The following is a 15,173-nucleotide window of genomic DNA, read 5'->3' on the forward strand; positions in this document are numbered from 1 at the left end:
CAGCACTGTGGTGCACCTGCACCACATGGACTGCAGCAGTTCAAGAAAGCAGCTAACCACCACTTCCTCAAGGGCAATTAGTTATAGGCAATACAATTAAATAGAAATTTGTGTGGTGAAAGCTGTTGACAGCTTTTCAACTACATGTGTCATTCAAAGGGGCGTTGGAGAGAGTACAGAGGAGATTCACAAGAATAATTCCAGGGATAAAGAACTGTAGCTACGAGGGTAGATTGGAGAGGCTGGGACTCCTTTCCTTGGAGAAAAGAAGGCCAAGAGGAGACTTGATCGAGGTATTCAAGATCCTGAGGTGTATGGACAGAGTAAATAGTGAGAAACTGTTCCCACACAATAGAGCAGCAAGACCTAGAGGGCACAGATTCAAAATAATTGGCAAAAGAAGTAAAAGTGATGAGAGGAAAAGTTTTTTCACCCAGAGGGTGGTTGGAGTCTGGAACAAACTTCCTGAAAGGGTTGTGGAGGAAGGTTCGATCGAGGTATTCAAAAGGGAATTGGATTAAGAAGGAACATGCGAGGTTACGGGGATAAGGCAGGGGACTGGGACTAGGTGGAATGCTCTTTCAGAAAGCCATTGCAGACTCAATGGACTGAATAGCCTCTTTCTGCACTGTAAAGATTCTGTGATTTGAAAAGAGCAATGAAGATATATATTAATACATTTCTTTTAAATGTGTTAATGCTACCACCAATATAGAGAGGGTTATTATATAAGTGTTTGTTCACTAGTGCCATTAACAATAATTTCTAGGTTCACAGTGTGAATGGTCTAGCCTTAAGCAGAAGACATTGGCCACTGAATTCATACAAATACAACCAGAAGGATAACACATGAGGGAAATAATTCCTTTGCGTGCTATTCATAACAAGATTTTAAAAGTCTTCTTTACAGCCAGATTTATGTTTTGTTACACATAACCCACAGTGGGAGTCTCCTCTATTATAGCAATGCTAAAAACTGTATTAGTTTTGATAGATTGTAAGTCGCTGGCAACTGTTAGCTGACAGTTCTACAATCTCAATTACCAAGCAGAAAGCATGTCACACAAGGTATAATTGAAACATTACCAGATAAGTGTTGTAAATGTCGGCACTCACCTCTTCAAGAACATCAGCTAGTTTGCTGAGTATTTCCTCTGAAAGGTTCTGGAGTGTTGGGACGCTATGGAATAGAAAAATACTCATAAATAAGAGAAACTTTCTTCATTATCTATAAGAAAACATCTAACAACAAGCCTATTAATCACTCAACATTAGCAAAGTATAGATATAAACTGTAAAGGTGCTGGAGTAATGCAATAAATAGATTTACAGAATGTTGCTCATTAAGCGATAGGATGATCGAAGCATTGATTGTTGCAAACTCCCATTCCTTTGCCTTTGCCATTGGCTGTGAGTTCGCACAGTTGGCATCACTGGCACAGTACTAAAGTGGCTACAATCTCAGTAGGAAGCTGTACTTACTTCTTGTTTGGAACCATGACATTAATGTTTGCTTATGGACCTCTGTTTTATTTTTAACGAACGGCAACTCATCCAATTTCCAACAGGAATAATTTTCCTCAAGATTTTATTTTTATTTAGCTTTGTCTATTTAGAATACAGTAACCCCATGCAAGTTCTAAAGTCCCAATTCTATTAGCTTAATCAAAGGATTTTTTTTTCAACCAAGTTAAATTTACAGGCTTAGTTATACTGCCACTTCAACATTGGTGCAGTGTTGAATGTGCACCAATGTCCAAGGAGCAGTACCTCACACACTAAAGGTGTAAGGCATGAGGCGGCTTATGAATTTGCATTGTGCTTGATGCCTCTTTTGAGTCAAGGGATGCCACAAGAAATACCGAGTTCATTATCCTCATCAAGATGTAGTGTCAGTGCCTTAAGGAAGGTATACCAATGTTCGGAACAAAACAGCAATCCCATAATCACACACTCCTGAGGGAAGCTGAGCTCGGAGGGAGTCCTTATTTTCTGACTGACACTCCATGCAATCCCACTCTGCACTGGGAGCGTGGGGTGCAGAACTATCCCTGGTGAAAGGCATCCATCCATTCAGAGAAGGGGGGGACGGTTAATCCAGAGATCCTGGAGGAAGTAGAAAACACTAACTACGCAGAATTGTCTCCTTCAGTGAAGAATATGAGGCACAATACAATAAGGGGAGACATCTAGATAAAGTAGTGATATCTGGGCTGGAAAGGATACAGCAAACTCTCAGTTTGGATAATTAACCATGCATGGATATACATCGTATTGTGACATCAAATTTACCTAGCTTTCAATATTAAACTACATGTCCATCAATATTCATATACCATGTTACCAAATATATAAAACTCTCACTTTTCATTAAAATCCAATTCTTATTAAAAAACACACATTAACTGCATGCAATCTCCCATGGCTATAAACTAGGTTCCAAAACCAAGGCCCTTGATCAAATTTGCATTATGAATCTGAAGAGTAATCAGTCACAAGGATCACCCTGCTCTTAGACATGAATTATTCTTCATTCTTTGTCAGTAGTTAATCTTTGACTGACCTTCAATGGAAATCTAGGCTTGCCATTTAGAATACTAACACACAGCCACTTTATAGCAGCTCCATAGTTAAAAATAAATTCAGGATAGGGATCCTCCAGTTGTTAGGGGAAAGTTGAATGATTTATAATGCCCACATAAGGTCGTTGCTTAACCTTTCCCAGTTGATTTGTGCCAGTAGGAAATTGAGCTGCTTACACTGACGCCGGTTCACGTGACAACTAAAAACCGGCTACTGTCAGCCCAAAGGGAAGAAAGTGAGAATTGGTGGCAGGGCATTGAGCATGGTCTTTAGTTCATCTGCATTGTGAGGGTAGGTAGGAAGCTGGAGTGTGCCAGGAGTGCCAATGATCGATGTTTATCAAATTGTAAAGTAGGTACTTCCAAACACAAACATCTTTAAGCATAATGCTTTATCACTTGGTTTATCAATCAATATAGAGCAGGACAATTTTTTATTTATTTATTCATGGAATGTGGGCTTCGCTGGCTGGGCCAGCATTTATTGCCCATCCCTAGTAGCCCTTGAGAAGGTGGTGGTGCGCTGCCTTCTTGAACTGCTGCAGTCCATATGGTTCAGGTACTCCCACAGTGTTGTTGGGGAGGAAGTTTCAGGATTTTGACCCAGTGACAGTGAAGGAACGATGATATATTTCCAAGTCAGAATGGTGAGTGACTTGGAGGGGAACCTCCAGGTGGTGGTGTTCCACCTACCTGCTGCCCTTGACCATCTAGATGGTCGTGGGTTTGGAAGGTGCTGTCTAAGGAGGCTTGGTGAATTCCTGCAGTGCATCTTGTAGATGGTACACACTGCTGCTGCTGTGCATCGGTGGTGGAGGGAATGAATATTTATGGATGGGGTGCTAATCAAGCGGGCTGCTTTGTCCTGGATGGTGTCAAGCTTCTCGAGTGTTCTGGGAACTGCACTCATCCAGGCAAGTGGGGAGTATTCCATCACACTCCTGACTTGTGCCTTGGTGGACAGGCTTTGGGGAGTCAGGAGGGGAGTTACTCGTTGCAGGATTCCTAGCCTCTGACCTGCTCTTGTAGCTACAGTATTTATATGGCTAGTCCAGTTCAGTTTCTGGTCAATGTTAACCCCCAGGGTGTTGCTAGGGGGGAATTCAGTGATGGTGATGCCATTGGATGTCAAAGGGCAATGGTTAGAGACTCTCTTGTTAGAGATGGTCATTGCCTGGCACTTGTGTGGCACGAATGTTACTTGCTACTTGTCAGCCCAAGCCTGAATATTGTCCTGGCCTTGCTGCATTTGGACATGGACTGCTTCGGTGTTTGGGGAGTTGCAAACGTTGCTGAACATTGTGCAATCATCAGCGAACATCATCAGCGAACATCCCCACTTCTGACCTTATGATGGAAGGAAGGTCATTGATGAAGCAGCTGAAGATGGTTGGGCCGAGGACATTGCCCTGAGGGACTCCTGCAGTGATGTCCTGGAGATGAGATGACTGACCTCCAACAACCACAACCATCTTCCTTTGTGCTAGGTATGACTCCAACCAGCGGAGAACTTTCCCCCCAGCGGAGAGTTTTCCCCTGATTCCCTTTGACTCCAGTTTTGCTAGGGCTCCTTGATGCCACACTCTGTCAAATGCGGCCTTGATGTCAAGGGCAGTCACTCTCACCTCAACTCGGGAGTTCAGCTCTTCTGTCCATGTTTGAACCAAGGCTGTAATGAGGTCAGGAGCTGAGTGGCCCTGGCGGAAGCCAAACTTGGCGTCAGTGAGCAGGTTATTGCTAAGTAAGTGTCGCTTGATAGCACTGTTGATGACCCCTTCCATTACTTTACTGATGATGGAGAGTAGACTGATGGGGCGGTAATTGGCCAGGTTGTAGTTTGGTACAACTGAGTGGCTTGCTAGGACATTTAAGAGTCTGGAGTCACATGCAGGCAGATTTCCTTCCCTGAAGGACATTAGAACCAGATGGGTTTTTACAACAATTGACAATGGTCATCATTAGGTTTTTAATTCCAGATCTTTTATTGAATTCAAATTCCACCATCTGCCATGGCAGGATTCAAACCCAGGTCCCCAGAGCATTACCTTGGGTAATGGATTACTGGACAATACCACTAGACCATCACCTACCCTATACAGCTACCTGTGCTGTTCAAAACAAATGACAATGGAGTAAATATTGCACTGTACTGCTCCTGGCACAGACTCTCCCAGCTCATAATATCCAGCCCAGGAAGAGGGTTGTGGGATTTTTAATCTCAATGTTACAGCCACTGTCTGAAATCATTACAAAGCTAACATTGAATATAAAATAATCTAGATGCATATTAAATTGTATTTATACAAATACAATTTATCTGTTATTTTTATATTCAATTTTTACATTTTATTTGCATAAATAATCTATATGTATCTTAAATTGAATTTATACATCAGAGGAACAATAATTTACATAAGATTTAGGCAAGAATTTCCACTTTAAAGTAATGAGTGGGGGTAGGTAATTAATTGGAACACGTTATGCTAGACTGCCACCATTTTCCCATGCATCACAATATTCTGGCGTTAATCCTGTAGGACGCTGGAACAGTTTTGCAGATGATGCTAAATTAAGAGGCACAGTTAGTCAGCTGTGTAGATGGGAGCTGCAAGTTACCAAAGAACACAAACTGAGTTGAGTGGGCTAAACAGTGAAGTTCAATGTGGGGAAGTGTGAGACCATCAACCATGGATCCAAGAAAGACAAAATTAGAATATCTTCTTAATGGAGAGATTAAGAACTGTGAGGGAGCAAAGAGATTGAGGTATTCATGTATACAAATCGCTAAAAGCTCAACCCCATCAGGGTCTAAAAATCCAGCTCCCTGTCTTTGCACATAAATCAGAAAGTTATGGTGAAGCGGCCTAAAGTTCAGGGCATTCAGGACCTTAAACGTCATAATAATGAAGATCCTCAAATGTCAGGAGACACTTAATCATTATAAATTGCTAAATTAAACGCTTAAAATAGAGTGACCCGAATTTTATGGTCAGCAGCTAAGAGACATCACTCACCACTGACTTCGAAGAAAACTCTCCACAAATATCTAACTATCTCTGTGCCAAGGATTTCAGCTTTCCCATGGCAACAAAGCAGGGGAATCTCCAAATATCCGGCAACATGACAGCATCAAATAGGGTAAGCAATCAATCACATTGAAGAATACTCACAAACAGCAAAGCGGAAAGTAAAATGCACTGATTAATCTTCACTTTTTATAAATTTTGCAGAGAGTGGAATAATGATTGCAACAAACACTTTGGAAGTTGAAATATAGACAAACCTGAATAATTTTTTTTTTAATTTTGGAATTATCATAATGGAAAAATTTGACTGTACACAAATAGAAAATCAGTTTTCCAGCTTTCAAAACCATTCTTCAGCAGTAGCTATGACTTGGTACATGACCAAAAACCTAGTTATACCTCATTAACAAAACATAACTTTGTCGAGGATTGGGGGGGGAGCACGTTATTAGCAACATTACAGCATAAAGTGAGAAGTTCTCATTAGTTTAGTGACTTCTTGATTTCTACAGATTGCTGAATACCAACGTTTCAACAGTGAACCCGGTGGAGGAACAGAGAACCACTGAGAGAAACGTCTGGATTTCTGTGTTTAACTTAATGCATGGGCACTAGATGTTGCTATCAGTTTCACAGGGTGATGATGGTGAATGCTGGCAGTTTCACCATCAATACAACTTCAAAATCCAACTGTTCAGTAATTTAAAAATGTTAAACCCATGAATTGTGCTCCTTCTCTCCTGTTTTCTTCACAATCCCATTTTCTGAATGAATGTCGCTTATAATCGCTTCACAAAATCTCTATATCTACACACTCACCATCCTTATGCTATAGTAAGTGAAACTCACTAACTTATAGTAATTTGTACTGTGGAATTGCACTTGTATCACCCAGGCCCCATTCACTGTATCACCCAGTCCCCATTCACTGGATCACCCAGTCCCAATTCACTAGATCACCCAGTCCTGATTCACTCGATCACCCAGCCCTGATTCACTGGATCACCCAGCCCTGATTCACTGGATCACCCAGTCCTGATTCACTCAATCACCCAGCCCTAATACACTCAATCTCCCAGTCCTGATACAGTGAACCAGGACTGGGTGATTGAGTGCATCACCCAGTCCTGGTTCACTGTATTGCCCAATCCTGATGCACTGGATTACCCAGTCCTGGTTCACTGGATCACCCAGTACTGGTTCACTGGATCACCCAGTACTGGTTCACTGTATCACCCAGTCCTGATTCACTGTATCACCCAGTTCTGGTTCACTGTATCACCCAGTACTGATTCACTGTATCACCCAGTCCTGGTTCACTGTATCACCCAGTCCTGATTCACTGTATCACCCAGTTCTAGTTCACTGTATCAACCAGTCCTGATTCACTGTATCACCCAGTCCTGATTCACTGTATCACCCAGTCCAGGTTCACTGTATCACCCAGTCCTGATTCACTGTATCACCCAGTCCTGATTCACTGTATCACCCAGTCCTGATTCACTGTATCACCCAGTCCTGATTCACTCTATCACCCAGTCCTGATTCACTGTAACACCCAGTTCTGGTTCACTGTATCACCCAGTCCTGGTTCACTGTATCACCCAGTCCTGGTTCACTCAGTGCATTACTTTTACAATGTTTGATACTCATGTAACTGATAATTTAAAAATACATATTTTGAGCCATTTTTTGCATTGTTATGCTTTGTTAAACTTCGGAAGTGCATAGAACAAACCGTATATTAAAATGTTCCATTTTCTGACAGTGCTGATAGCATCCAAATCGCAAGTCACAAATTGGCTACAAGAATTGGACATTATTCACAGCAGGAAGTACTCAATCACGTCTTTCAGTTTGCTTGAACAATACAAAGCTAACAAAAGTACTGAAAAGTTTTTGATTTTGCACTCTAACTGCTGCAGAAATCAGGTCTACAGCTTTGTAGAATTGTACAGTTAGAGAGTAGGGGGCACAGCTTTCTCTCTGCAATTTAAAATTCCACCATGTAATGCAGTCCATTTTAGCCCTTACCGCATAGTACTAGTTCCTGTAGCTGCCGATCTCAGATGATAATTCCAAATGCGAAGAACAGAAAAAAACCATAGGTGGTGCTGTTTGCAAACTTCAGCCTTAAATATGCCTTTACAAATAGCCTGTGGAGGATTTTCTTCTTCAGTTCAATTGTGAACCATTGTAACTTATGTGGGCGGACATTTCTTTGTCCCCAGAAGTGACTTTAATACAATATATCTGCCCAGAAAAATGAACAGAATCGTTGGGCGGAATTTTACCCCTCCTGCCAGCGGGATCTTCCAATCCCGCCAAAGTCAATGGACTTTTGAAAGCCTCGCCGCATTTTCCGGTCCCATCTCCACCGCGACGGACTGTGAAATTCCGGTCATTGTAATAAAATACAAACAATGAGGTGATGTGCCTCATAGCCGTCTCAACAACATTGAGTGTAAGAAGTAAAAACAGAAAGGGCTGGAAAAACTCAGCAGGTCTGATCGCATCTGTGGAGGGAAAACCAGGGCTTTGGAGTCCAAGGCGGTGGTATTACCATGCGTCTGCCGCTCTTGTCCTGCTAAGTGCCAAAGGTTGTGGGTTTGGAAGGTGCTGTCAGGGAGCCTTGGCGAGTTGCTGCAGTGCATCTCATAGATGGTGCACAATGTGCGTCAGTGGCGGAGGGAGTGAATGTTTAAGGTACGGATGGGGTGCTGTTCAAGCCATCTGCTTTGTTTTGGATGGTCAAGATTCTTGTATGTTGTTAGAGCTGCACTCATCCCCGCAAATGGAGAGGTAACCTTAACTACATGGGTAAAATAATTTCTAATGGTAAAGGTCACTGATCTACGTTCAACAAAAATATACGTATTCATAGAATTATACATCATTGAAGAGTTCATTCAGCCCATCTTGCCTCTTGTCGGCTGTTTGGAAGAGCTATCCAATTAGTATCATTTATCTTTTTATCTCTATCTTTTAGCCTATTTCAATCCCTTCCCCCCACCCCACCCCCACTAGGGCTATCCGTACCTTGCTCGTCCTGCTTTCTACCCTTAATGTCACCGATTAGCACATTCCTTAGATAATATCACCACCTTCAACACCTCTTTGTCCTTTTGTCTATGACATCTTTTGGCTATCTCCACCTATCACTGGCCCTCTATCCAGGTCTACCTATCCCACCCCCGCCCCCTCTCCCCTTAAACCAGCTTATATTTCACCTCTTTTCTATTTTTCCTTAGTTCTGTTGAAGAGTCATACGGACTCAAAACATTAACTGTGTTCCTCTCCACAGATGCTGTCAGACCTGCTGAGTTTTTCCAGGTATTTTTATTTTTGTTTTGGCTTTCCAGCATCCGCAGTTTTTTGCTTTTATCAATTAGTATCACTCCCTTATTCTTTCCTCATAGCCCTGCAAATTGTCAGGACAATTCCAGATGCCAAAAAGCTGAACTGTAAGCCAGGCTGCCTGAGTTTCCATTTCAGACCACAAAACCAATTTAGGAAATCTGGCTGAGTAGCGTTGTTCCTGCCCCCAAAACATAAACTCTACACTTGACTAGAAAAACACTACCAGTGAGAAGTGCAGCCCTGAAATTCACTGGGAGACAGGAGATTCGCCCTGAGAGACCATGGGAACTTTGATGAGAGACCAGTGGAGCCTCTCAGGGAAATCAATGTAAACAGGTGAAAGCAGTTGCTGGTGGTTCTGCCAGAGTTTTAATGGTAACCACCCACAGAATGCAGTGCCCAGGCGTTCTGCTGAATGATGTTCAAATCACCATCAACGATGAGGAGCCACTTGCAAGATGCTTTTGGTAGTTTTGCTTTTTCTAACCAATTATTTTGATACTTTAGCAATGCTACAAGTTGCTACTATATTATTGAGTCTTTACCGTTTTAATTTTAGATGTTTTTTTTGCTTCTGCGTTTCAAACACTCTTAAGTGAGACCTTGCCCTTTACATCCACAAGAATGTTCACATTTTCCCCTATTTTAATTAAATACATGACCCAGGATAATGAACAGAAAAGGTGCTGGGCTAGTACTAGCAGGCTCCTTAAACCAGTTACTGTATTACAACATCATTTCGAAGTTTTCTGAACAATTACCCCACTTGCACTGTGATGGCGGCCTGCACGAGGTGGATTCAACTCCAGTATTCAAAAGGACACTCCAAGCATGCAGAGTGACGCAGTTTGGAGTTAGGTGCGCAGCAGAAAGGATTGGTGTGCCAGGTCCAGATATTCAAGGGTTGCACCTTCTTTCAGCAATGCCTCTTTGGATCCACTACTGGCGTTATATGGGCCTGCAGGGAGGCACTCTTCCCTACTGATGTGAAGAAGCCTACGGGTGAACCAAAGAAGATATGGCTGGAGGTTTCCCATGTACTCATTATCGGCAGTAACATGATGCCACACTCATGATTCAATGACAAAATGGCCGACTGTGAGATTATTATGGATTAATTTGTCCACTAATAATAGTTTTATGAATTCATCTACCAATGTGCTGCCTGATAGGCAAGACATTTCCCTCTGATGGTATAGCAATCTAAGTAATTTTAGAAATAATCTGCATGTCTGGACAAGGGATTATTTAAACCCCACTCCACTATTCAGACAGGCTAGGGATTTTAGAGAAAGGCTTATGTTTAGTGACTAACCTAAACTTTCAAGCTGTATCAGCAGTTATCACTGTTTAGAATAAATCACTAAATTGAGGCTACCAACCGTCACAATGGGCTGGATTTTACAGTCCCCTGCTCCCCTGGTCTAATGGCTGGGGAGGGGCAGCTCGTAAAATGCAGCGTGCAGCCTTTCCACCATCTAGCCGCCTGCCCCAGCCTATATGAAACTTTGCATGGGGCGGTGGAGGTGTTGAGTGGTTCACCCACCCTTAGGCCTATTGAGGCCCTTAAATGCCCAATTAATGGCAGTGGGGAGGCCCAAGCCATGTGGGAAGACCGGCAGCTGTAGATGCGTGGTCTGGTGTAGGATGAGGGGGAGGGGAACCTCTTTTCCAGGTCCCCTGTGCCCATCGGAGGAAACCACCGCTAAGGTGACACTTCCTCCTTATTCCCTGCCCTTGGCTTCTCAAACCTACCCCCCCTCACCCCGGCCTACTGGCCTGACCCCAGCAAAATCCCCCCACTTAACTTGATATCCAGCCCCAGTGACCATCTCCATTGGGGACTACCTGTAGTCCCAGCAATGGTCACCACTGCTGACTGGCAGCACTGGGACCACAGAGGTGCTGGCCATCCAACTGTCTGGCAGCTCTCTGAGGCAGGGCTGCCTGTCCCTGAGGGTCAGGAATCCTGCCTCCAGCTTATTACCGTTAATTGGCAGTGGGGGGGGCGACTGTTCTTCCCTGGGCAGGCTCCCCACTCACTTTTTAGCTAGAGGGGACGGGGGGCAGGAACCATGATGCCCTGTAAATCCAGCCCAATGGGTGACCATTGGACAAGAAAAGCCAAAGACAGATGGCACAAAGAGGGCATGAAAACAGAGCACCGCTGAAAGATGTGTGACGAGGAAAAGGGAAATGACTCAGGCTGTCAATGCAGAGGATATTCCTGGAGCACCAGTAATGAATGTGCTAGGCGGGCTTTCCAATTATATGGTTCATGCTCGCACAGAGTGTGGAGCAGCCCATCTCAAACATGAGTTTCGAGATGTTGGAGCTAGCTCCTGTGATAATGTCTTCGTCCATGGAAAGAGTGACTGTGATGACTGTCACTTTAAGATCAGTTCAACTGAGTGGGGGGTCACGTGATTCATTTAACCAATGTGTGGCACACATGGGGGAATAAATCCTAGGGGAGGAGTTTCCTAAGTATGAGGGGCTGGCTAGATACAAACAGCCACAGAAGCTCTTGTGTAAATAAAGTTTGTTTTGTTTGACTAAGAAGCCTCCCAGAGTGTGGTTCTACATTTTGGCAACAAGGAAAAACTATCCTGGCACCTTCTCCTACCTGCATCTGTGAGTATTGTGTTTAATCGATGACAGTGAATAGGAAGTTATATTGCTCACCAAGATGCCTCTTTTCGGCCGGATAGGCCCATTCGACTCCTCCGCAGATGATTGGGGTCAATATGTCGGGTGCCTTAGATTCTACTTTCGGACGGATGCAATATGGAATGAGGGGAAGCATGAGGCGATCCTCCTGAGTGTTTGTGGAAGTCAGACTTACAGCCTGATCCGCAACCTTACTGATCCAAGCGCATCTGACTCCAAATCATTCAGTGAGTTAGCAGATCTACTTAAGGGTCATTGCAATTTTGGTACGACCCCTAAGTGATATGCTGCGGGATCGAGTAGTCTGTGGCATGTGTAATGATGCCACACAATGTCAGTTGTTAGTGGAAGTTGATAGCGATTTCGAACACGCGGCGGAGATTTCACTCACTATGAAAACACTGGGGCAGATGCATTGGAACTGCAGGGCGCACAAAGTGGTGCTGTATACCAATTACGGTGGGAACCGGCAGCAAGCCCTGTCGCCAAATTGGCCGAAGCCACTGGAAAAAGGGAAGCATTTCCAGTCAGCTACAGAACTAGAAGATACAGCGGAGGCAGCCAGGCAGTGATTCCTAAGATCCAATTATATGTGGGGGTAACCACGCTCCTGAATCTTGTTGATTTAAGGAGGCTGAGTGCCATTATTGTGGGAAAAATGGATACCTGAGGAGACAATGCAGGGCTAGGTCCAGGCAGCTGAATAGCCAATCCAACAAAATGTTACAAATACAGTGCAAAAGACCCTAGTACCAGTAAGTCTGGTAGTTACTCTCTTCTCAACCTGAAGGATGTTAAATCAGACCCAATCACCGTGACACTCTGTGCCCCTAAATATGGAAGAAGATGCAGGTGCATCTGTCACTGTGATGAGTGGGCACACATTCCAGTGTTTGAGAGGGGGTGTCCAACCTTTACATTTAGAGAGCACTTCAGCCAAGCTGAAAACATACACCAGAAAAGAAGTAAAGGTGGAGGGTACCACCATTGTACCTGTAAGCTATGGACAGCAGTCTGCCAAGCTATCTATCGTAACAGTAATGGGTGAAGGACCAAGCCTTCTGGGCCATGACTGGCTCAAGAAAATAAAGTTAAATTGGGCTGACATTTTCCAGGTGAGGGCAGGCAGATTGTCAGAATTTTTAAGAAAATATGACAATGCCTTTCAGGACAATTTAGGCAAAATTAAGGACTTACAAGCCAAAATCCATGCGGATCCGGAAGCCATTCCCCGGTTTTTCAGAGCTAGACCAGTACCATATGCTCTGTGTGAGAAGGTGGATGCTGAACTAAAGAGGTTAGAAGGACTGTGTATTATCCAGCCGGTTCAGTTTTTGGAATGGGCTGCACGCGTTGTTCCCGTCTTGAAGCCCGGCAAGACTACCGCATTTGCGGTGATTACAAACAAACTGCCAATCAGGCTGCAAAGCTGGACAACTATCCCCTTCCATGGATCTAAGATCTTTATGCAAAACTAGCCAGGAACCAGTCATATACAAGGCTGGACAAGAGTCACGCTTATCAACAGCTCGAGTTGGATGACGGTTTCCGAGGATATGTCACGATAAAACACCCGCAAAGGGCATTTTCAGTAAATGCGCCTGCGTTTTGGTGTCTCGTTGGCTTGTGTAACATTCCAACGTACTATGGAGAGCCAAATACAGGAGTTGCCGCAGGTTGTTGTACACCTCAATGATATACTCATCACTGGGGCCACAGAGGCCGAACATCTGGCAAGTTTAGAAGAGGTGCTGAAAAGGTTTCAGGGGGCTGGAGGCTGCCTCAAGAAAGAATAGTGCACTTTTCAAGCCATGGAGGTGACTTGGCTGAGACACAGGATCAACGCTCCAGGGTTACACCCTATCGAGGAGAAAGTCAGGGCCATAAAAACAGCACCTTCCCCACGATCGTGTCTGAACTTAAATTGTTTTTAGGAATAGTCAATTATTATGGGTGGTTTTTGCCAAATCGATCCACTATGCTGACCCCCTTACATGCCCTACTGAAGAAACACCATCGCTGGTCTTGGGGAACTCCTCAGGGAACGGCTTTCAGCAAGGTGAAGCAATTGCTACAGTCTTCAAGCCTACTTGTACACTTCGATTCATCGAAGAAATGCTGACGTGTGACGTCTCTCCATATGGTGTTGGGGCAGTGTTGTCCCATGAAATGGCTGACAGCTTGGAAAGGCCAATAGAATATGTTTCAAGAACACTATCAGTAGCTGAAAGAGGCTTTTTGCAAATCAAAAAAGAGGGCCTATCAATAGTTTTTGGCGTCACAAAGTTCCATCAATATCCACATGGGAGACATTTCACTATTGTTTCAGACCACAAGCTGTTGTTGGGCCTTTTTAAGGAGGACAAGGCTATTCCATCAATAGCGTCTGCGAGGATTCAGAGGTGGACATTGATGCTGGCCGCACATGAATACAACTTCAAACACCAAGCAGGGGTACATATTGTGAACCCAGATGCCCTGAGTCATCTGCCCTTGAGAGAAAGTATAACATGTACACCTATTCCTCAAGAAATCGTCTTGGCCTTAGACTTTTTGGATACGCTACCCAGGTTGTGTAAAACAAATCAAAACCTGGACCAGTTGGGTTCTGCTGTTATCCAGAGTGCGAGATAAAATTCTTACGGGATTGGGAAATGAGGCAGTTTCAGAGGGCATGAAACTGTACTCCATCTGTAATCGTGAACTTAGTTGTCAAGATGGTATTGTGCTATGGGGAGTGCGAGTGGCCGTTCCTGTGTCGAGCACGGAGCTAGTCCTGATGGAGCGAGAGGCCGTTCCTGTGCCGATCACGGAGCTAGTCCTGATGGAGCGAGTGGCCGTTCCTGTGTCGAGCACGGAGCTAGTCCTGATGGAGCGAGTGGCCGTTCCTGTGCCGATCACGGAGCTAGTCCTGATGGAGCGAGTGGCCGTTCCTGTGCCGGTCACGGAGCTAGTCCTGATGGAGCGAGTGGCCGTTCCTGTGCTGAGCACGGAGCTAGTCCTGATGGAGCGAGTGGCCATTCCTGTGTCGAGCACGGAGCTAGTCCTGATGGAGCGAGTGGCCATTCCTGTGTCGAGCACGGAGCTAGTCCTGATGGAGCGAGTGGCCATTCCTGTGTCGAGCACGGAGCTAGTCCTGATGGAGCGAGTGGCCGTTACTGTGTCAAACACGGAGCTAGTCCTGATGGAGCGAGTGGCCGTTCCTGTGTCGAGCACGGAGCTAGTCCTGATGGAGCGAGTGGCCGTTCCTGTGTCGAGCACGGAGCTAGTCCTGATGGAGCGAGTGGCCGTTACTGTGTCAAACACGGAGCTAGTCCTGATGGAGCGAGTGGCCGTTCCTGTGTCGAGCACGGAGCTAGTCCTGATGGAGCGAGTGGCCATTCCTGTGTCGAGCACGGAGCTAGTCCTGATGGAGCGAGTGGCCGCTCCTGTGCCGAGCACGGAGCTAGTCCTGATGGAGCGAGTGGCCATTCCTGTGTCGAGCACGGAGCTAGTCCTGATGGAGCGAGTGGCCATTCCTGTGTCGAGCACGGAG

At 44.8% G+C, this 15,173-nt stretch overlaps 1 protein-coding gene across 3 annotated transcripts in view; it reads right to left on the reverse strand.

Moving 5' to 3' along the window:
* The window catches only part of prkg1b (protein kinase cGMP-dependent 1b), an 855,320-nt gene that overhangs the window by 239,578 nt on the left and 600,569 nt on the right, over nucleotides 1-15,173 (reverse strand). For all 3 annotated transcript variants that reach the window (XM_078565944.1, XM_078565943.1, XM_078565942.1), the window contains exon 5: nucleotides 1,117-1,180. In XM_078565944.1, coding sequence (XP_078422070.1) covers nucleotides 1,117-1,180 — 64 coding nt within the window. The remainder of the gene's footprint in view (nucleotides 1-1,116; nucleotides 1,181-15,173) is intronic.

Source organism: Cetorhinus maximus, chromosome 20 (genome assembly GCF_964194155.1).
Source record: "Cetorhinus maximus chromosome 20, sCetMax3.hap1.1, whole genome shotgun sequence".
In the NCBI taxonomy this organism is placed as follows: domain Eukaryota; kingdom Metazoa; phylum Chordata; class Chondrichthyes; order Lamniformes; family Cetorhinidae; genus Cetorhinus; species Cetorhinus maximus.